General features: G+C 36.8%; 1 protein-coding gene across 1 annotated transcript; it reads left to right on the forward strand.

Moving 5' to 3' along the window:
• Nucleotides 1–1,993: 1,993 nt before the first annotated feature.
• On the forward strand, nt 1,994–4,232 carry LOC113699748 (rust resistance kinase Lr10-like). The gene is made up of 3 exons (XM_027220100.2): nt 1,994–2,923; nt 3,255–3,281; nt 3,370–4,232. Exons 1-3 carry the CDS (start codon nt 2,179–2,181, stop codon nt 4,218–4,220), a joined length of 1,623 nt encoding a protein of 540 aa, XP_027075901.2. The 5' UTR covers nt 1,994–2,178; the 3' UTR covers nt 4,221–4,232.
• Nucleotides 4,233–21,904: the final 17,672 nt, after the last annotated feature.

Below are 21,904 nucleotides of genomic sequence, written 5' to 3' on the forward strand. Positions count from 1 at the left end.
AAAAACAAAAGGAGGGAGTGAGAGTTAGGAATAGTTCTTCAGTTCCAATTGTGGTTGTGCGAGCGCTATTGGAGGCAAAAATATACATTCACAGTGAGGCCTTCAGAGCATTATCTTAGCTTTTATTCTGATGTTGGAGTTTGGAAAGAGTATCAGCCATTGATTAGTTTAACTTTCGTCCGTTTTTGCGCTTGCTTCCCAGAATCGTAGTTTAGCCATTGCAGTTTTAGCCATTACGCATGAGTCCCTTGTTTGTTTGTAGAAACTCTTCTACTGCATCTACAAATGCCTTCAGTTACATCTAAATATTAGAAAAGCAAATAAAAGTACACCACCAATAGCGCTTCTTGCTGTAATGATTGCTTCAAAGAGTCAGATCGATACAACCCCCCATATGAGTTCAAAGCCATTTGCCAGCGAATTATGGATTTCTTGAAATGAGATGTCCGCCGTTATGCTGGGGAGACACAGCAGCTCTAAGGGAACTATTTTAAGAATGGTGCAGGAATCATCAATATCTGATGCCACTGGATTTTTACCAACAATAATAGCATAGCTGTGACTAAATCCCACTTGAGAAGATAAGTACAGGTTTTGAGTGATATCACAGGACGCGGTCTGAACATAGACAGGAGATTTGGAATTCACAGGACTTTTACAGCTCAAAAAGATCAATCCATTTGGTGTCCTGATTAAAAAAAGAAAGGATGGCACTTCATATTGAAAGGCACTTGAATTCTAGCAAGAGGATGGGGTGTGAATATGATCACAGGTTCCTTTTATTGAAGTCCAGTGATGATCAGCAGGTATGTAGTAATTGTTAATGACAAAATCATCCATACTGAACCCGGACAACAAGATGTAAATTAAGACAAGGGAGACTAAAACTACCAAAATCTGCATAACGTATTAATGACCGAGTAATTGATTAAGTATTTATGTAGATACCAAAATCTGCACGTCTGTTTTTGAGTGAAGTCTCGTGACTTTGTATTTGGATGGTTTAGTTCACGATCAGAAGAAGAGTCGAAGACTCGTGGGGGTGGACTTGACTAGTTGGCCTTTCATAGTCAATTATATTTAGGATAAATTATTTATAGCCGCCCTTTGATTTTACATAATGCTAGATGATCACTAAGGTTTCAAAATAGCTACATAACCCCCTTATGATTTATATAAATATCCATTTTATCTCTCTATAATTTTTACATTTATCCACATAATCCCTTTATACTTTTATACAAGATAGTTAAGCCATCTATTGATTTAATATTTAAGTAAATGTACTATTGGTATTTCAATTAAAGACGTTACATAGGTTATTTTCCGTCAAATCTCCACTTTATATAAAACTATAGGGAGGTGAAGTGGATATTTTGAAACGCCAAGAGGATTATGTAGTAATAGATGAAATCACAAGGGATTAAATGTAATTTACCCTTATGCTTATCGAATCTCTGCCGTTGCAAGAGGAGGCACATACTTCAATTAGCTGCTCAACATGGCCCAGCTCTAGGCTGCTTGATAAATGGCGAAGGATCAACTAAAGAGCTTTGGCCACAGAGCAATTTCTTGTTCATTTAAAATCAAATTATATGGTATGACAATGGCTATGATGTTAATAAGGGCATTGTTCTGGTAGTAAATAAGTTGAAGAAATTATAGTAAGATGTTCAAGGTTCGAGTCTCCTTAATTAGTCCTATGACAGCTTTGAAGAACCTGGTTAAAGAAAATTGATTATCTTCAACTTTTATAAATCAATTCCAATTACCAAGTCAAATCCTCCCCTAATCAGTCATAGTTATAAATTCCACAAAAAAATGGGGGTCTAATCAACAGAAACTGTTGTTAACGTTTACTTCCAAATGCTAGCTCGATAACAACCAGAAACTACCGTTTCACTGTTTACTTTATGATGTATTTTATTATTCTAGAGGAAATGAAGAAAGTGCAGAAAAAAAACTCGTCAAAGTAGAACATGAGCTCAGGTATGGTCGATTGTTGCTTTCTCCATTTTTCTCCATTATGTGTCATTCTCAAAGCAATTTCCTGACAGGTTCAAAACACAACTCATGCTAAAACTCAGGCAGGCGTAGACTTGACTCCAAACCATTTATCTATACAGAGAAAACTGCTCTTCCATCAAAACTGAAAACTCATTAGAAGAAAAAGAAAAAATGGAAATCTGGAGATTGGTCATAGTGGCCATTAGCTTTTCTTCTCTACTAAGCCCTGCAATCTTTGCGGACAACGTCTCAATTGCACCTGCAGCAGCACCACCTGACGATGTCTGTGCAGAGAAAAGATGTAGCCCCGACGGTCCGGCAGTAAGATTCCCATTTCTGCTACGAGGAAAGCAGCCTGAAGAGTGTGGCTACAATAATCCAGGGTACAATCTTTATTGTGACAACGGAAACCATACCTTACTTGAGTTTCCCCCTTCATCAATGAAATTTGTGGTCAAAAGCATCAACTATAAGACTCAAATGATCCAAGTCCAGTTTGCTGAAGGTTGCCAACTCAAGTATCTGAGAAATCTTGATTTATCTTCTACCCCGTTTCAGTTTTCTGCACCAGACTACATGATAGATCGATATACTTTGTTCAATTGCTCATTGGCAAATGGTGATAGTTGGTCTTCCGACGATGGATATGACTTTCGTTGTCTAGACACCCCTGGATACAAAGCGCGTGCAACGCCTTCTGATACTGAAATTCGGTTTTTGTCTGTGGAATTATGCACAAAGACGTATGACACAAATTTGGTTTCGGGGGAACTATTTCGAATGCGAGACTCACTGAACCTGGCCTGGTCCTTGTCTGCATGCAAAAAATGTGAGGTACGAGAAGGTGGAATTTGCAGATGGAAGAATGGAACTAACAATAAATTTGACTGCTTTGGAGGAAAGAATCTCGACCCTGGTACGTACCATTTACTGCTCCTTCCTGGTCCATTTCTTGATGTTTCTCATCGAAGTACTTCAGATAGACTAATTATCTAAAGATTCAGACTAATTGAAAAGGATAAATTTAAAGAAAGGTATCATGTTGCTATACCCTTCCCTGTTTTCTGAACTCACCCAATTTGGTGACTGTGTATTGATAAAATGGACCAAGAGCACGAATACTACTAGGAACATATGTAAGAGGCCACAATAAACAGAAAGAAAGAAAGAAGAGAGAGAGAGAATTCACGAACAATACTTGACTGTTGTACATAGATGTCTTTTTGACATTTGCTAGTATGTTACAGGTGTGTCGAAGAAATTACTCATTTCAGGTGAGAATCTTGCTGTACATTTTTCTCAGTTAATTTTTCTAGTATAGAGAAAAGAAAAAGTAAAATTGACATGTGCCTTTAACAACAGGTCCAATCGTGGGGTGTTTCTTTCTCATATTAGCGACAAGCGCCCTTTACAATGTCTATAAAACAAAGAAAATAGACAGAGAAAATCAGAAGAGAATCAGAACATTTTTGGAGGACTACGCTGCCATGAAGCCTACTCGATATTCCTATGCTGATATCAAGAGGATCACAAATGACTTCAAGGATAAATTAGGTGAAGGAGGGTATGGAAATGTGTTCAAAGGCAAAATTTCAAATGAAATATTTGTTGCCGTGAAGCTGCTGCACAATTCCACAGGAAATGGGGAAGAGTTTATCAATGAAGTTGGAACAATGGGCACAATCCACCATGTAAATGTTGTCCGCTTGGTAGGCTTCTGTGCTGATGGATTCAAAAGAGCTCTTGTTTATGAATTTTTGCCAAACGGTTCTCTGGACAAGTTCATATTTCCGGAAGGTCAAGAGCATCATAACCTTGGAATGGAGAAGTTACAAAACATTGCATTTGGCATTGCGCCAGGTATCGAGTACCTTCACCAAGGATGTGAGCAGAGGATCCTCCATTTTGATATCAAACCACATAACATCTTGCTTGACAACAACTTTAACCCGAAAATATCTGATTTTGGGTTAGCCAAGCTTTGTGAAAAGGGAAGAAGTGCAGTTTCAATGACTGCTGCAAGAGGAACCATGGGCTATATTGCCCCTGAAGTCTTCTCAAGGCACTTTGGCAATGTGTCTTACAAATCAGATATCTATAGTTTTGGGATGCTGTTGCTTGAAATGGTTGGACGACGGAAGAACATTGATGCCAATGTGCAAAATGTTAGTGACAGGTCGTCAGCCTGTGCAATAATAATAATAAAATCCTAACTACCACTAAAAGCAGTCAATAATTAATCCTAGGTACTGGAGCAGGGACTCTAGATGTGCAATGGGTTACTTGATTCACCCTGTTCCCAAAGAGTTTGCTTAACCCGATATACCAGAATTAATTAGTTGACGAAAATTACTGAATAGTAGACAGTGGCAAGTAGGGTCGTCTCCTCAGGGACTAGGGATATTTGTCTCTTTTTAAATGCCAACTGGTAAGGGGGGATTTCACCAGAATGAAACTAAAATCAATTGAATAATTCAACAGAAATAAATAAATAATTAACTAGCACAAATATAGCAGGAGTTAAATCAAGAATGAATAAATTCTAGCCAAGGATGCAACTACTCAGGCACAGTCCACTTATCCGATCATTGATGCAAGAGAGGTTCACTTAATTTATTAATAGACTAGTTATAGTTGCCGATGAACTCTGACAACCAATTTTTCCTTAAATTATTGATAACCAAGGTACGACCATTGATCACCCCTAACCAGAAAATACTCCTAGGTACGACCATAGGAACTAATTTCCCAATTGCACTAATAACTAGAAACCTAGCCCTAATCAATAACACGCTACGAGGGTTATTTAAATCAGATCGCACGTTCCCCTAGTGTGTGAACACACCAGTTGCCACTAATATTAATCAATCAAACAATTACGGATTTAATTGACTAAATTGGCACGAGATTAATAAATCACATTGAACATCGGGCCCTTGACATCCAATTAATAAAATAATCCCATGAGAATGCAAGCAGACAACGTGCAAATATTAATAAATTAAGGAACGCGTGAAAACTAATTAGATCTCACAGATTTTCGGGACTGCGCCGTCGAGTTGACCCTTGACTAGATGAAAGGTTTAGCCACGCCGCATAATTAAATCACCACACGAATTATTGGATTGCAAAGTCATTGCGGTTTTTTTACTAGAAAGCAAGGAATAAATGGTGTTTTTCCCATTGGGGAATTTTGTCGAACACCTGGCGTATGTCAGAGGCCAGTCAAAAGAAAGAGAAAACTAAAACTAAACTAAAAGACTAAAAACTAGAGGTAAAAAGCCGTTCGTCCCTTCCTTCTGTACGTTCACTACTTATAAAGCCAAAAGAAAGATGCCTAAAAGCTATTTCCCTGTGGTCCCCACACATGTGGACAAAGTCTCCAAAGTACTTGTTGTTCCAAGTCTCTCTACGTTGCTTTCTTTGAAAAGTCCAAATGACTAAATGCCTTGCACTAGCTTGTGGTCCCCACCAATTCAAGGGCCCAAAGGTTGAAGCCCTTAGAAGTCTGCATTTTTCCATACAAGTCCCTCCTTTTTGGTAATTTTCTGCTTCACTCCTGAAATTGATTTCAAATACCAAATATGAGTAAATATCAGCAATTAACACAATATTTGTCAGGGATAGAAGGGGAAATCAATAATAAAATTACTAACAAATTATACCCTATCAATTCCCCCCACACCTGAATCATGCTTGCCCTCAAGCATGGGGAAAGTATACAGACACCAAAATTTGATAATGGTCATTGCTCTATCTACCAAATTGCAAAGATATTCAAGAGAGAACCATATATCGGGCATTAGTAATTAAAATCCAAGAAGCATCCCCCCAGTTAGCCCCTGAACCACAAATTCCTTCAATTTCCAAATTAACTACTCTAAGAAAAAGGAATGGCACACAACATTTATCAGCTAATGGTCCAAATATTCACACAAGTCCCCATATTAAGTCCATAAACCGGCAAGCTCTCCTATTATTTATTCTCTCTTTTTTTTTCTTTTCCTGTTTTTTTTTATATAATAATAATATTGACACAAAAAGACTTAGTCTCTACCCGCCGGAGCCTTTTGGACGCGAACTCCAACATTTTTAGATGAAGGAGCCCGATTACTCAGATCCTACCGCCATACGACCACGTACTCATAGAAAGTACCACCTTTTGACGCGAGAATCGACACTTTTAGGTGCAGATTCCCGGTTACTCAGTAGCAACTAATAGCAGATTACAGTCAAGTTTATTCTCAGCCAAACAATGCAAAAATGCAAAACAACAACACTAATAACCACGCATGGGAGCAGCTTGCCTCATTATTGCCAAACATGGAGAACTGGAGTCAATATTGGACCAGTTCACATTAAAATGCCAACAGTCATTCCCTATACCTAGAAAAGTTAACAAAGAAATCGAAAGAACCAAGAAATCCAATATTCACCAAGGAGATATCTTGGATCCAACCACAATAACCCGATACATTATATTTTAAAAAAACTTGGCAAAAGTAGAATTAGAGTCAATAAACCAACATTTTTTCCTTTTTTATTTTTTATTTTTTTTTTGTTTTTTTCAGGAAAGATAAGCATCAAGAAAAGAGAAAGAAATTAAGCAACCAAAAATACTAAAAACTAAAAACTAAAAAACTACTAAAAACTAAAAATACTAACTACTAAAAACTAAAACTACTAACACCCCCTTAGACCCCCCCACACCTATAGGACACATTGTCCTCAATGTGACGAATAGACAGCAAAAGGGTGAGAGAAAGCAACCAAACTTCCCTGAAGCTGGGTCAAAGCGGTGGGCGAGGTGGAAACGGAGGAGCGAAGCCTGTATGAAGTAGAAACTGCGCCAAATTCTGTGCCATGCCGGCGACATTGGTGTCAACGTTGACCATCCGAGCCTCCAAAGCCTGAACCTGCTCCCGTAGTTGCTGCCATTCAGTAATCCCATGTGGTGGAGGTGGCACAGAAGAAGATGGCCCAGTCGTGTCCTCGGCTGACCCAGGAAATGATGAGGGCCCTGCTTGGGTCGAAGGGTGCGCCCCCGGAGCTCGAGGTGGCCCTGGAGGTGTAAACTGGGAGAAACCATTGGGCAGGCGCTCAACGACTCCCATCTTTTCTAAGCAATCCATGTCCAAGCGCTCCATCTCGAATGCCAAATGTAGGTCGTGGTCATCCAGGTCAAGAACGCCCAACTGGGTCGCCAAGTGGGTGATGTAGGACCCAAGGATCAAAGGTTTATTGGTGTGGGCAGGAGTGGAAGGCGGCGGACGGGCTGGAAATAGACGGCGGCGATGTGGGCTGGTGGAGAGAGCGAGAGGCGGCGGCCCACCACGATGAAGAAACTTACCTCAATCACGTAGAAGGAAGTTTGGTGATGGTAAAAATGTCAAAAGCCCTATGAAACAACCTCCAATTGAAGACATTAGAGTTTAAGAACCCTAACCTTCAATCCCTCAAAAACCTGATTTTAGGTGTTTTTCTTGGATTTTAATCAGTTAAAAAGGGTGTATGAAGCTCAAAAGGTGTTGGGGTGATGATTTCTAGCAAGATTATGGAGTAAAAATGAAGATTTGTGAGTTGGGTAGAAGAAAAGAAGAAAAACGCGCCTGGAAAATTAAGAAGAGAGGAAGAAATGAAGCTGAAATCGCGTTTCTGAAGCCTTTATTGGGACACAGAAAACGCGATTGAAAACGCGCCTTCAACTCGCATTTTCTAAGTCGCGTTTCCTTCACAAATCTTGCGGGAATGAAAACGCGCCTTCAACTCGCGTTTTCTAAGTCGCGTTTCCTTCACAAATCTTGCAGGAATGAAAACGCGACTGTGTAGGTAAACGTGACTTTGAGTCGCGTTTATGATGTCGCTTTTTTTTTTTTTTGGGTCGTCAAACGCCGCATGGGCATGCCAAGATTACAAAACATCCACTGACCTCAGGAGACAAAAACATCGCGTGGGCACGCCAAGATTGGGGTTGCACTTCCTAGTCACAATGAAGAAAAGTATTAATATTTCTACTGCCCAACAAGGAAACGACAACATAAAGGAATTGAACAACTAGAAATAATAAAACTAATATTCGGGTTGCCTCCCAAACGAGCGCCTTTCTTTAGTGTCTTTGGCTAGACATATCCCATAATTTGCTTAAAACAAGCAAATCGGGTCCTCCAAATGCATCGTCTCCACCCGTTCAACTGGAACCCCATTATAATATGGTTTGAGACGATGACCATTAATCACAAATTTCTTCTCCGTCTTTAGACTCTGGATCTCCACTGCACCATAATCAAAGACATTAGTCACAACAAACGGGCCAATCCAACGAGAACGTAATTTACCTGGAAATAACTTCAATTTGGAGTGATACAGCAGAACTTTTTGCCCACAAACGAATGTCTTCCTAGAGATCTGTTGGTCATGAAAAATCTTATTTTTCTCCTTATAAATTACCGCATTCTCATAGGCTTCATTGCGAATCTCCCCCAACTCCTGTAACTGTAACTTCCTTTGAATTCCGCCCTCTTCAATATCCATATTGCATTGCTTAACCGCCCAAAATGCTTTATGCTCGAACTCGTCAGGGAGGTAGTATGGCTTCCCAAATACCAAACGGTAAGGGGACATGCCGATTGGCGTCTTGTACGCCGTTCTATATGCCCACAAGGTATCTTCAAGTCTCACGCTCCAATCCTTCCTATCAGGTCGAACCATTTTCTCCAAAATTGACTTGATCTCCCGGTTCGATACTTCCGCCTGACCGTTTGTTTGAGGATGGTAGGAAGTGGAGACCTTATGTGAGAACCCTGAAAATAGACATATAAATATCAGTACACATTTTATTTGCATTTTAATTCTTTAATCAATTTTAGCACTAAGTCCAATTGTTTTTAAATAAGTACGTAGAAATAAACGTTAGGTGCAAAATAAAAGAATTGTGCTAAACTACTAAACTTCTTAGTTTTGTTACATTAACTTCATATTTTCAATGGTAAACTATTTCATTGATCTAATAATTAATTTCTTTGAATTCTAGTATTGTAATTAATTGTTTTGAAATAAAAGTGTAAAGATAATTTCTATGTAATAAATAATATAATTGTGCCAATATTGAATTATTCGGTTTTGCTATACTAAATTAATATTTCTTGAGTTGGATTAATTCTATTACTTTAAAATAAATTCTTTGATTTCCGATAACTAGTTTTAATCGTTAATAATGTTCAATGTTAATAGGAATTTCCGCGTTAAAATGAAAACCAATGAATTTTAGATAAACATGATACTAATATACTAAACATACTTAAGGCGTAAAAATTTCGATAATTATAGTCTTATCCTTCTTTGTTTTCACAATAAGTGCGTAAAAATAATTTTTATGTGCAAACTGACACACTTGTATTAAATTATTATTTCATTTGACTTTATATTACTAAATCGATAAATTTCGAGTTAGACTAACTCTATTTCTTGAGAATAAATAATTGAAAATTCTAATAACTAATTAATCGCTAAATAATATAAGAATTACTAGGAACCTTAATAATTAAGTTTAATCGATAAGTATTCGATATAAAAATGGTTTAGGTATATTAGGATATAATTAGACATTCAAATCACACTTGGGGATAATTTTTAGAATTAAGTCGGAATTGAGAAATTAAGTTGAGATTAGGGAGCAAAGTGAAAAGACTAAAATACCCTTACCTTTCCATGCAAACCAAACAGAACCTCTGACCGCAAATCAAATCACGCAGCTATTACCAATTTTGTACGCAACCCATTTCTACACGCAAACCATTCTCATAAACCGCGGCACCACAATACTATCCTTTCTATCTCATGGCTTAAGACCACAATTCCAATTCCTTCTCTGCACAAGCAAACCGCAAACCACTTCCTTCTTAATACCGAGATACCGCCCCTCTTCACCATTCCATTTCCTCTACACAAATTTCCCTCAAACTCACCACAACACCTTACCTTGTTATCATCGACAAGGAGTGAGCTGCGGAAGCAAACCATGAGGACGAGAGGAAACCAGAGAAAGTGTTGAGTGAGCTGCGGCCTTGAGCTGTCCGAGAGAGGGAGAGAGCAAGAGGTCACCGTGCGAGCTTCTTTCCTTCCTCCACCACTGCCGAGCTGCCATCTCCTTCATCATCCTCCACCAGCTGAGGTCAATCACACCCACCAACTTCACAGCCTACACAAACCAAGCTCAGCCCAGCCATACCTTAATTCCATAGCCAGCCGAGAGTGAGAGTGAGGGAGAGCCGAGCTTCTTGTTTCTTTTCTTTCTGTCCGTAAGCTAGAGAGGGAAGAGAGGGACTTGCGATTCATTCTGTCTTCTATCCGTGAGCTGGTGAAGAGCTTGAGACCAGATTCCTTCATCCAGCCGCAAGCCAGAGCAAGGGAGAGAGGGAGAGGCAGAGCTAGCGGTCTGCATTTTTTTTCTTTCCTGGACTGCCGAAGGGAGGAAAATAATTTCTGCTGCTAACCGTGTGTGTACTCCATTTGAGGTAATTTCTGAACAGATATTAGCTGATTATAGGCAAGTGAGGTCAGCTATGGACATGCATGATAATTCTATGCCTTCGGATGATGGATTGAGGAATTAGGAGCTTGAGAAAATTCTGATTATGAAAGAAATAGGAACGGCCGAGAGCTAAGCTGGAAATTTGTAGCTTTAATCTATTAATTCGATGCAATCTGAACTTAGATATACGTTTAGCTAATTATAAATGGGATGATTATGCTTTGCATGAGGCTGCATAGCTCTGATTAATCCAGAAGATTGAAGTAGAACAGGATCGGTTGCATGCAAGCCATCCGAGAGGAAGGAAATAAAATTCTGATTGATGTTTTCTCTCTTGATGATGACCGAACCTAACTTTGGATTAGATCTGGTTAATTATGCCTTGCACGATGTTAATTAGTGGTGATCAAACAAGAAAATTGAAGAGATATAAAATCTGTTTGCATGCGGGCTGTCCGAGGAGAAGTGGGAACATTTTTGGTCAAGTGATAACTTGTTTTTCTTTCTCTTGAAACTGTCTGAAATTGATGCTGAATTAAAATCTGATTTTGGAATTAAGACGGATAACTAATCAGTTAATCTAACCATGCATGCTGCTGTAATAAGCCGTGAGACTTGAGTTGGAAATGTTAGTTCGAACCTGGAAATTTTGAGGTTTATGACCATTGTTAGAATTTAATTCCGAACTAGAAGTGTTAATGGGTTAAGATAAGTTGTTGCATGACAAATTTGAGAACCTAAAACCATGTTTTAGCTAAGGAAAAGTTGGATTTATAAACCTCTAACTGCTGGAAATTTTCTGGAATAGCCGAGAGATTTCATGTTTGTTTGCATTTGTGATTGCTGTCAAGTGGAAAATTTTGTTATGAATTGCATATAGATTATTAGCTTTAAGTATTAAGTGAAGTTTAATGGAGGAAAATCTGAGGAAAAGTTGAATTATGGATTGAAACCGAGGGAAATTTTCTGCTGCAAAATATTCCAGCCTGGTCGAGAGAAGGAAGTGAGCATTTAATTAGTTTTGTTTTCGAATTTCAATTCAGATTTTTGTATTGGATGTTTAAGATTTGCTTGAGGCTTGCTAATCACCTTTTGCATGTTTGAAGAAAGCTAGGAACAAAAGCTATATAAATAAACTATCAATTGCTGGCAAATTTTATCTTAGCTGATGGCAGAGTTATGGGGACTTTTTGGTGGAATAATTTATTGGAATTAAGCGTTATTTGCTTTGGTATATGCTGGTATGAATGTCATACTTAAATGTATGATGGTTTGAATAAGAGTCTTATGGTTTTAAAAGAGGAAAAGGAGTTTTTTACAAGTGAAAAATGAGTTTCCAGATTTTCGGATTTGTTTGACCAGTCTCAATAAAATGCTTATATCTTGGTGTAGGAAAATCCGATTGAGGTGCCGTCAGTGGCATTTGAAACTAGAGTCATGGGCCTTTGTTTTGTAGAAATTTCATATTTTTCCTCCATGTGTACTGCTGTCCGTGATTCCTCAAAGTAGGCTGTCCTGTTTGAATGTCCTGTTTCCTCAGGAAACTGAATTCTTGACTTGGATAGAATATTTGGCCCATTTGTGATTTGAATCTCTGAAAAGTGTCTTCTGGGATGTGATAGTATTAAAAATCTATTCTACAACAGTATAATTTTCATAATTGTTTGATTTGTGGAACATGAACTAAAGCAATTTTTGAAGGAAAATATTTTTCCAGCATGACCGAACTGGTTGGGACTTTTGGTGAGTTTATTTGCTGGATTTGTGTATTATTTACTTTAGCTTGGTTTGGACAGATTATAATCTATATGTATAGTGATTCTAGCAAATAAAAGTGGAAAATTTAATGGATATTTTAGATTCTTGGAATCATTTGGATCTCAAGTTGGTTGTAGTTTTTGTTCTTGTTTTGAATGGATTGGTATTTGAAAGTGTGTATTGGTTGTCAAGAGCTAATGATTGATGAAACCCTTGGCCATTTGAATGAATTTATAAGTACTACTAGATGAGGAAAGTTAATTGCTGGAATGTCTTGGAGGCCTTACTTTTATTTTTATTTGCTTATGATGGGCTTGCTGAAACCAAGTGCTAATGATTGATGAAGCCTTGGTCGTTCATTTTATTTTTATCAGAAATGCATTTGTTGAAATCTAGGGCTAATGATTGACGAAACCCTAGTAATTTGATATGTGATTTTTGCCATATTTTGATCCATATTATGATTTCGAAACGGAATCGGAGCTGTGGAAGTTGTATCGACCTTGTGAACTCGAGTAACTGTGATCAAATAAATCAAAAATATTTTTCCAGCTAGTATTATATTATAAAACTCCATATCTAGTATTTTGCCTAAAACTTTCCAACTCGATAATTTCCTTTAGCTCAAACTAGCCTTGATAGCTATAGTATATAAATTCTATAGCTTTTGAAAACTCTAAGTTTTATATTATTCCTTTTCTTTTCATTAAGTATTGCTCTTGGCTAGTTGTTTAGAGGAACATTTCCAAAAATACAAGATTTTAGTGACTTTAAAAAAAACCAGCAGAAACTTACTCGGCAAGAAAACTTACTTTAAATAAAATAATACTAGCCGCACTTTTATAAAGAAAAGTATTTAGAGGAAGGCCATGTAAAACATTTCCTACTTTTACTAACCCTTAATCCTTAGTGGATTGTCGAATTATTTCGAGAGAATAAACCATTTATAAACTAGAGAATCTTTTATACTTATAAACCAATAACTTGAATAGAAATTGAAAATGTTATATTTGTACATTAAAGGCCAAACTTGATTTTAATAATTTTAAATAAAAGACGCAGAAAACTTGTTTGGCAAGAAACCTTATTCAAAGCAAATTGGTTCTGGTTTGCACCTCTAGAAAGAAAGAAATCCTATGAAGTATTTCATCACTTTCACTAGTTTAACTCTAGGGAAATTGTTAATTTATTTGGAGTAGATAAACTAGTTATATACCAGATAACTTTGTATTCATAAACCAATAACCGTACAACAACACTTATAGTTTTAAATTCTGGATTTCTAGGGTATAGCGAGGACGTGGAATTTTGAATCCCAGCTTGAACTCTGAACTTCACTTTTGGGTGAGTGTCCCTGCTTGTTTTATGCTTATGTGGTTAAGCGCTTTATCAACTCGCTATGTGATAATTGTCAAAATGAAATAAATGGTTTCTGATCCATCGAAGTGAGCAGTGTGTACTTTATCGCACTAGCCGTTCGAGTGGTGACGTGTGTGAAACATTTTCTAATGAATCCGTGAATCTAAATGTAGTTACGTCATTGTTGAATCCCTCGACGCATGTATCTGATTGCAATCACGTCATTGGGTGAATCTCTCGACGCATGTATTTGATTGCAATCACGTCTTTGGTGAATCCTTGACGCATGAATCTAACTACCATAACGTCGTTGGGTGAATCCCTCGACTAATTTTATACGGGTATATCTCGAGTATACTGCGTCGGTAGGCGAAGTTCGGGCCCGAAGCAGAGGTATGAACAGTGACGGGTTAGGATTAAAATAAGTGGATCTACATGGACTATAAGTAGTGAAAGTTGACGGAGGGTCAACTACGATGGTATCTGATCAAGCGTGGAAAATGGCTCCTGAGAGCCCTTGTATCCTACCTTGTGCTGTTACACGCTTTCCTAACTGTTCAATTTGATTAAATTATTGCTCGTTGTTTGATTTATGTGATTGCATGTTTTGGGGCACCACTGAGCTTTAGCTCACCCCACGTTTATTGTTTTCCTTAACAGGTTCTGGAAACTGAAAGCTGGATGCTTACTTATGTTTTCCTTATGGATTGTATTTGACTACTATAACTTATTCTGTGGGCTGTAATGTGTTATTTGGGATAATGTACTTTTCTTTTTGGGTTGCCACTTGAAGCTGGAAAATGTGTAAATCCTAATTCGATTACTTGGCTTGTAAGCTTGTATTAGGGATTTATGTATTTATCTATCTGGTTGGGTACGACTTATACTTCGGTACGTAGCTCGTAGGTCGTTTAAGGGCCTCGACTGGTTATTTTTATCATTGCTATCTCTGAAGAATGGGGCTTTAGGTATGATTCTATTTGGGAAAAGTTGATTTGTAATAGATTAGTTTATTCTTCGAAAGGTTTCGGGTTAGATTGCTCGCGTGAGTCCTGGCGAGAGTTGGGCAGACGGCCCGCCAACCCTTTGGTTCGCCTCAGGGGGAAGTGGGGTCGCCACAGGTGGTATCAGAGCTCTTATCGAGCTCAAACCGGGAAAAGGTTCTCGGACTGTGAGGATTGGCTTGTTAAGTGTGGAACAAAAGTCTATAGTTGGGGATATTAGATATGTATGTTGGGTAGGAATCTCAAATGTAGGTGATTCATGCTTGGGACTGGCCAGCTTGAGTTGTGAATCATCTTATTTTCGGATTCTTGTACCCGAGTACGAAATATTGCATTTAATGGAGTATTTGCAATTGAAAAGAATTCAGTATATCGTATTATGATGTGACTAGAAATCATGATTAAGTTTGGAAAAGTAGAACTGAAAGCAACAAGTTTAGCTTTTGAAAGTTAAAAGGGGAAGAGCCAATAGTGAGACCTTGAAGATTAGTGCCAATTTTGCTTTTGAGATGAATTTGCCATGTGAGATGAGTTCTCGATGACATTGTGGTCTTTCAGTTTTATTGGAGGATTATTGGGGCTAATGTTCGAAAGGATAAAGATAACTAGTTGTTAGGATATTAGAAAAGCCAATGTATGAAATGTTTGAGATCATTTAGAATACTTAAGAGCCACTGATGTACTTAGGTAATGATCATATTATTTGATTTGATATTCGACATAGTAGATCTACAAGTTACTAAGGAAATTTGATTAGTGTTACTAAGGGGGTCTAGTGGGATTGTCCAGGACTAAACTAATGAAGGTTAAGTTGAATCTAAACTAAGGGTTAGGCTATTAGCTATGTGGTTATAATAATTTGTGTATTGTTGTATTGTTTCCTTTCATGCTTATGAAGATTGAAGTTTGAGTTATGTATGAAAATGTTGAATGTATACATGAATTATCTAGTTTTTGAAGTTGTATGAATTTGGTATACAATGTGACTTATATTGTGAGTATATAATTTGATGATTACGTGTTTAATTTTTGTAAACGCTGTAATAATTATTAGTCCCGGAAATTAAATAATTACTAACCTAAGTGAAATTTTGGTAACCAAAGTGGTGTATAGAACTATGAGATTAAGAAAAAAATAAAAATAAAAATAAAAATAAAAATAAACAATATATGGATTAGGTGGTGATTATTAGGGCAATCATGTCTTGGTAAAATCGTTGTAGTTATGAGTTAAAGAAATAATTATCGTATCATGTATACAAGTTGTTGATGTAACCATTATTAATAACCAGAAATAGGAAAGGGTAAGAACATGAATAAAATTTAAAAGTTAGTAAACTCGATCTATTTATCAGCTCATACCTTTAGAAGAAAGGTTAGACCAACGTTGAAATAATGACTTGATAGATCCAGTGAATGAAAAAAAAAATGAAATAAACTGAACTTTTGTGAATAAAGGTAGGAATTTCAAGGATTTACCAACTCTATTACGGATAGAAATCAATAGGATGGGATGTTGGAGTCGGAACTTTGCCATGTTTGGATATTGAATGCACTTAAAAAAAAAAAGAGATTTGTTTGATTTCTGATTAGAGTGTACTTGAGCTTGATATATGTTGTAATTGACTTTGTTCTGTGATGTAATTAAATTGATCATGAATTTGCTTGGTATTAATGATATATATGGAGTGAAATTAACCGCAATCGTATGTATGCATAATTGGTTATCACTTATTTTAAATCAACTCGTTGTGAGAAATATAGAGCTTAGGGAGCGATAATGTCAGATTGATAATGCTATCTTGGGTGAAAATTTTTAATAAAGTATGACGCGCAGATAAATTGTAAATTCAAGTAGTTGAACTTTTATATACTTTGGGAAGCAGTCGATTCGACACTTAAATTACGGGGAAAACACTAAGACAAATTCCTTTAGTTAAGGTTTCGTGGCAAACATGAATGATTAGACGAAGTGATGTGGAAATGGAAGATAAAATACGGAAAGAATAACCGGAAATCGTTACGATTAAAAGTGTGAAATTTTGACTATCAAGATCAGAACCAATTTCTTTTCTTCTTGTCCTCCATTCGAATAACCATTTTATTTATATATGTATATAGACCACAATTTTTCCAAAGGTGTATTTAATATCCTGTTATTAGTCACAAAAGGTACGTAAAATTTTGAAAGTTGAGTTTTAATGATGTATAAGTGTTTCAGGAGCTAATGGTAGACAGACTTCGACAAAGATGCTATCAATGGGAATTTTAGAAGGAACCCACCCACGTAGCTACCTCTATTGACCGTATGACTGATACCTTAGAACGGTTGGTGGAATACCAAAGCCTTAGGCCACTCAACTAACCTAGGAACCAAAAGAGTTGCAAAAATGGAGTGACTCTTGAAATTCGTCTATCTAGGTTTCATGGGGAATCTGACCTCAAAATAATAAGAATGAATCGAATGAATACAACAAGGCCTAGCGAGAATCAGATGTATGACTGTTGTTTTAAACAATGTTGAAGGTAAGTATTGAATAGTGCACTAAGACATGAAATTTTCTTTGGGATAAGGCTTCCTTATTCTGTCGTGATAGTGATTAACGATGGTAATCTTGGTGACATTTAAGAACTCGTTGGATTAATTAGAAAGTAGTAGGTTTATATCTTGGAGTAACCATCAGTAAAAGGATGAAGGAGTATTACGGCTTAAGCTTCCAGTATGAATAGTTGCTTATTTTGATTCTATGATCTGCCTAGCAGGCTAGCTGTTCGACTTAAGCCAACTAGTAAGATGACAACTTTGGAAGACATGCGTAAGGAAATGGACATTCTCCGAAATGAGGTAGAATTTCAAAAGAAATTGGCTGGTTACTGGGAAGGACGATGGAAACAAGAATATGCAGAGAAAATTGAGCTACTACGCCAAAATGTAGAACTGGAGAAGGAAAATAAAGAAAACTCTTGAAATAGCCAGGCCACCACTTCTCATGCAAATTGTGGGTATTGTAGAAAAACTGGCCATACTAAGGACGGATGTTGGAGGAAACAGGGAAAGTGCTTGAGGTGCGGTAGTACCAAGCACAAGATTTCGGGATGCCCTAGAGCATTTACAAAGAGGAAGTACTCAGCAGATAACTAAGTCCGCTACAGATCGACCAAGTGCCAGATGAAAGTAATTCGTGCTAATGGCCATGAACGGGGTCCTAGTAGTGAATGTTTCACAAATCAAGAGGGTTTGACCTCACTCGAGGAATAGAGGTTATAGTTACCCTAAACTAGAATAGCACTTTTGGAGATTGTGATCTTTCGCTATGAATTATATGTACGCTACGAATTGTATGTACTCTATGAATATCCTTTATTTTAGTTACTTTGCTATTAGAAATATTATAACAAATAAATGGTTAAATTAGTGCCCAATTGAATTTATAAAACAAAAAAAAATTGAGAATTTAGAAATATTCTAGAATAGTGCAATATATATATATGAATCGAATATATACGATAGGTATATTGTAATTTGAGCAATTTGAATACATTATATAGTTGAATAAATTACATGACTAATTAATTCTCCTTAAGGCCAAACGTGTGGAAACCTACTAAATTGATATAAGCGAAATTTTTCGAGGTACACATAAATTAGAACCAACGAAATTTTTTTTAGTCAACGCGTGAGACAATAAAAATATGGCCTTGTAGCAAATAAATGATCTAAAACTAAACGACCGAACAAATCTTGGGAACTAGAAGAAGAGATGCAAAAAGTAACCCGACCTATCTCTTGAGAAAGTAAGAATTTTGAGGACAAAATTCATTTTAAGGAGGGGAGGATGTGAGAACCCTGAAAATAGACATATAAATATCAGTGCACATTTTATTTGCATTTTAATTCTTTAATAAATTTTAGCACTAAGTCCAATTGTTTTTAAATAAGTACGTAGAAATAAACGTTAGGTGCAAAATAAAAGAATTGTGCTAAACTACTAAACTTCTTAGTTTTATTACATTAACTTCATATTTTCAATGGTAAACTATTTCATTGATCTAATAATTAATTTCTTTGAATTCTAGTATTGTAATTAATTGTTTTGAAATAAAAGTGTAAAGATAATTTCTATGTAATAAATAATATAATTGTGCCAATATTGAATTATTCGGTTTTGCTATACTAAATTAATATTTCTTGAGTTGGATTAATTCTATTACTTTAAAATAAATTATTTGATTTCCGATAACTAGTTTTAATTGTTAATAATGTTAAATGTTAATAGGAATTTCCGCGTTAAAATGAAAACCAATGAATTTTAGATAAACATGATACTAATATACTAAACATACTTAAGGCGTGAAAATTTCGATAATTATAGTCTTATCCTTCTTTGTTTTCACAATAAGCGCGTAAAAATAATTTTTATGTGCAAACTGACACACTTGTATTAAATTATTATTTCATTTGACTTTATATTACTAAATCGATAAATTTCGAGTTAGACTAACTCTATTTCTTGAGAATAAATAATTGAAAATTCTAATAACTAATTAATCGCTAAATAATATAAGAATTACTAGGAACCTTAATATTTAAGTTTAATCGATAAGTATTCGATATAAAAATGGTTTAGGTATATTAGGATATGATTAGACATTCAAATCACACTTGGGGATAATTTTTAGAATTAAGTCGGAATTGAGAATTTAAGTTGAGATTAGGGAGCAAAGTGAAAAGACTAAAATACCCTTACCTTTCCATGCAAACCAAACAGAACCTCTAACCGCAAATCAAATCACGCAGCTATTACCAATTTTGTACGCAACCCATTTCTACACGCAAACCATTCTCATAAACCGCGGCACTACAATACTATCCTTTCTATCTCACGGCTTAAGACCACAATTCCAATTCCTTCTCTGCACAAGCAAACCGCAAACCACTTCCTTCTTAATACCGAGATACCGCCCCTCTTCACCATTCCATTTCCTCTGCACAAATTTCCCTCAAACTCACCACAACACCTTACCTTGTTATCATCGACAAGGAGTGAGCTGCGGAAGCAAACCATGAGGACGAGAGGAAACCAGAGAAAGTGTTGAGTGAGCTGCGGCCTTGAGCTGTCCGAGAGAGGGAGAGAGCAAGAGGTCACCGTGCGAGCTTCTTTCCTTCCTCCACCACTGCCGAGCTGCCATCTCCTTCATCATCCTCCACCAGCTGAGGTCAATCACACCCACCAACTTCACAGCCTACACAAACCAAGCTCAGCCCAGCCATACCTTAATTCCATAGCCAGCCGAGAGTGAGAGTGAGGGAGAGCCGAGCTTCTTGTTTCTTTTCTTTCTGTCCGTAAGCTAGAGAGGGAAGAGAGGGACTTGCGATTCATTCTGTCTTCTATCCGTGAGCTGGTGAAGAGCTTGAGACCAGATTCCTTCATCCAGCCGCAAGCCAGAGCAAGGGAGAGAGGGAGAGGCAGAGCTAGCGGTCTGCATTTTTTTTCTTTCCTGGACTGCCGAAGGGAGGAAAATAATTTCTGCTGCTAACCGTGTGTGTACTCCATTTGAGGTAATTTCTGAACAGATATTAGCTGATTATAGGCAAGTGAGGTCAGCTATGGACATGCATGATAATTCTATGCCTTCGGATGATGGATTGAGGAATTAGGAGCTTGAGAAAATTCTGATTATGAAAGAAATAGGAACGGCCGAGAGCTAAGCTGGAAATTTGTAGCTTTAATCTGTTAATTCGATGCAATCTGAACTTAGATATACGTTTAGCTAATTATAAATGGGATGATTATGCTTTGCATGAGGCTGCATAGCTCTGATTAATCCAGAAGATTGAAGTAGAACAGGATCGGTTGCATGCAAGCCATCCGAGAGGAAGGAAATAAAATTCTGGTTGATGTTTTCTCTCTTGATGATGACCGAACCTAACTTTGGATTAGATCTGGTTAATTATGCCTTGCACGATGTTAATTAGTGGTGATCAAACAAGAAAATTTAAGAGATATAAAATCTGTTTGCATGCGGGCTGTCCGAGGAGAAGTGGGAACATTTTTGGTCAAGTGATAACTTGTTTTTCTTTCTCTTGAAACTGTCTGAACTTGATGCTGAATTAAAATCTGATTTTGGAATTAAGACGGATAACTAATCAGTTAATCTAACCATGCATGCTGCTGTAATAAGCCGTGAGACTTGAGTTGGAAATGTTAGTTCGAACCTGGAAATTTTGAGGTTTATGACCATTGTTAGAATTTAATTCCGAACTAGAAGTGTTAATGGGTTAAGATAAGTTGTTGCATGACAAATTTGAGAACCTAAAACCATGTTTTAGCTAAGGAAAAGTTGGATTTATAAACCTCTAACTGCTGGAAATTTTCTGGAATAGCCGAGAGATTTCATGTTTGTTTGCATTTGTAATTGCTGTCAAGTGGAAAATTTTGTTATGAATTGCATATAGATTATTAGCTTTAAGTATTAAGTGAAGTTTAATGGAGGAAAATCTGAGGAAAAGTTGAATTGTGGATTGAAACCGAGGGAAATTTTCTGCTGCAAAATATTCCAGCCTGGTCGAGAGAAGGAAGTGAGCATTTAATTAGTTTTGTTTTCGAATTTCAATTCAGATTTTTGTATTGGATGTTTAAGATTTGCTTGAGGCTTGCTAATCACCTTTTGCATGTTTGAAGAAAGCTAGGAACAAAAGCTATATAAATAAACTATCAATTGCTGGCAAATTTTATCTTAGCTGATGGCAGAGTTATGGGGACTTTTTGGTGGAATAATTTATTGGAATTAAGCGTTATTTGCTTTGGTATATGCTGGTATGAATGTCATACTTAAATGTATGATGGTTTGAATAAGAGTCTTATGGTTTTAAAAGAGGAAAAGGAGTTTTTCACAAGTGAAAAATGAGTTTCCAGATTTTCGGATTTGTTTGACCAGTCTCAATAAAATGCTTATATCTTGGTGTAGGAAAATCCGATTGAGGTGCCGTCAGTGGCATTTGAAACTAGAGTCATGGGCCTTTGTTTTGTAGAAATTTCATATTTTTCCTCCATGTGTACTGCTGTCCGTGATTCCTCAAAGTAGGCTGTCCTGTTTGAATGTCCTGTTTCCTCAGGAAACTGAATTCTTGACTTGGATAGAATATTTGGCCCATTTGTGATTTGAATCTCTGAAAAGTGTCTTCTGGGATGTGATAGTATTAAAAATCTATTCTACAACAGTATAATTTTCATAATTGTTTGAT

The sequence above is a fragment of the Coffea arabica genome, chromosome 7c, assembly GCF_036785885.1.
Source record: "Coffea arabica cultivar ET-39 chromosome 7c, Coffea Arabica ET-39 HiFi, whole genome shotgun sequence".
In the NCBI taxonomy this organism is placed as follows: domain Eukaryota; kingdom Viridiplantae; phylum Streptophyta; class Magnoliopsida; order Gentianales; family Rubiaceae; genus Coffea; species Coffea arabica.

Coding starts and splice junctions, on each gene's coding strand:
- LOC113699748 (XM_027220100.2), top strand. CDS start 2,179: ATGGAAATCTGGAGATTGGTCATAGTGGCCATTAGCTTTTCTTCTCTA. Junction 2,924..3,254: donor AGGAAAGAATCTCGACCCTG/GTACGTACCATT, acceptor AGTATGTTACAG/GTGTGTCGAAGAAATTACTC. Junction 3,282..3,369: donor GAAGAAATTACTCATTTCAG/GTGAGAATCTTG, acceptor CTTTAACAACAG/GTCCAATCGTGGGGTGTTTC.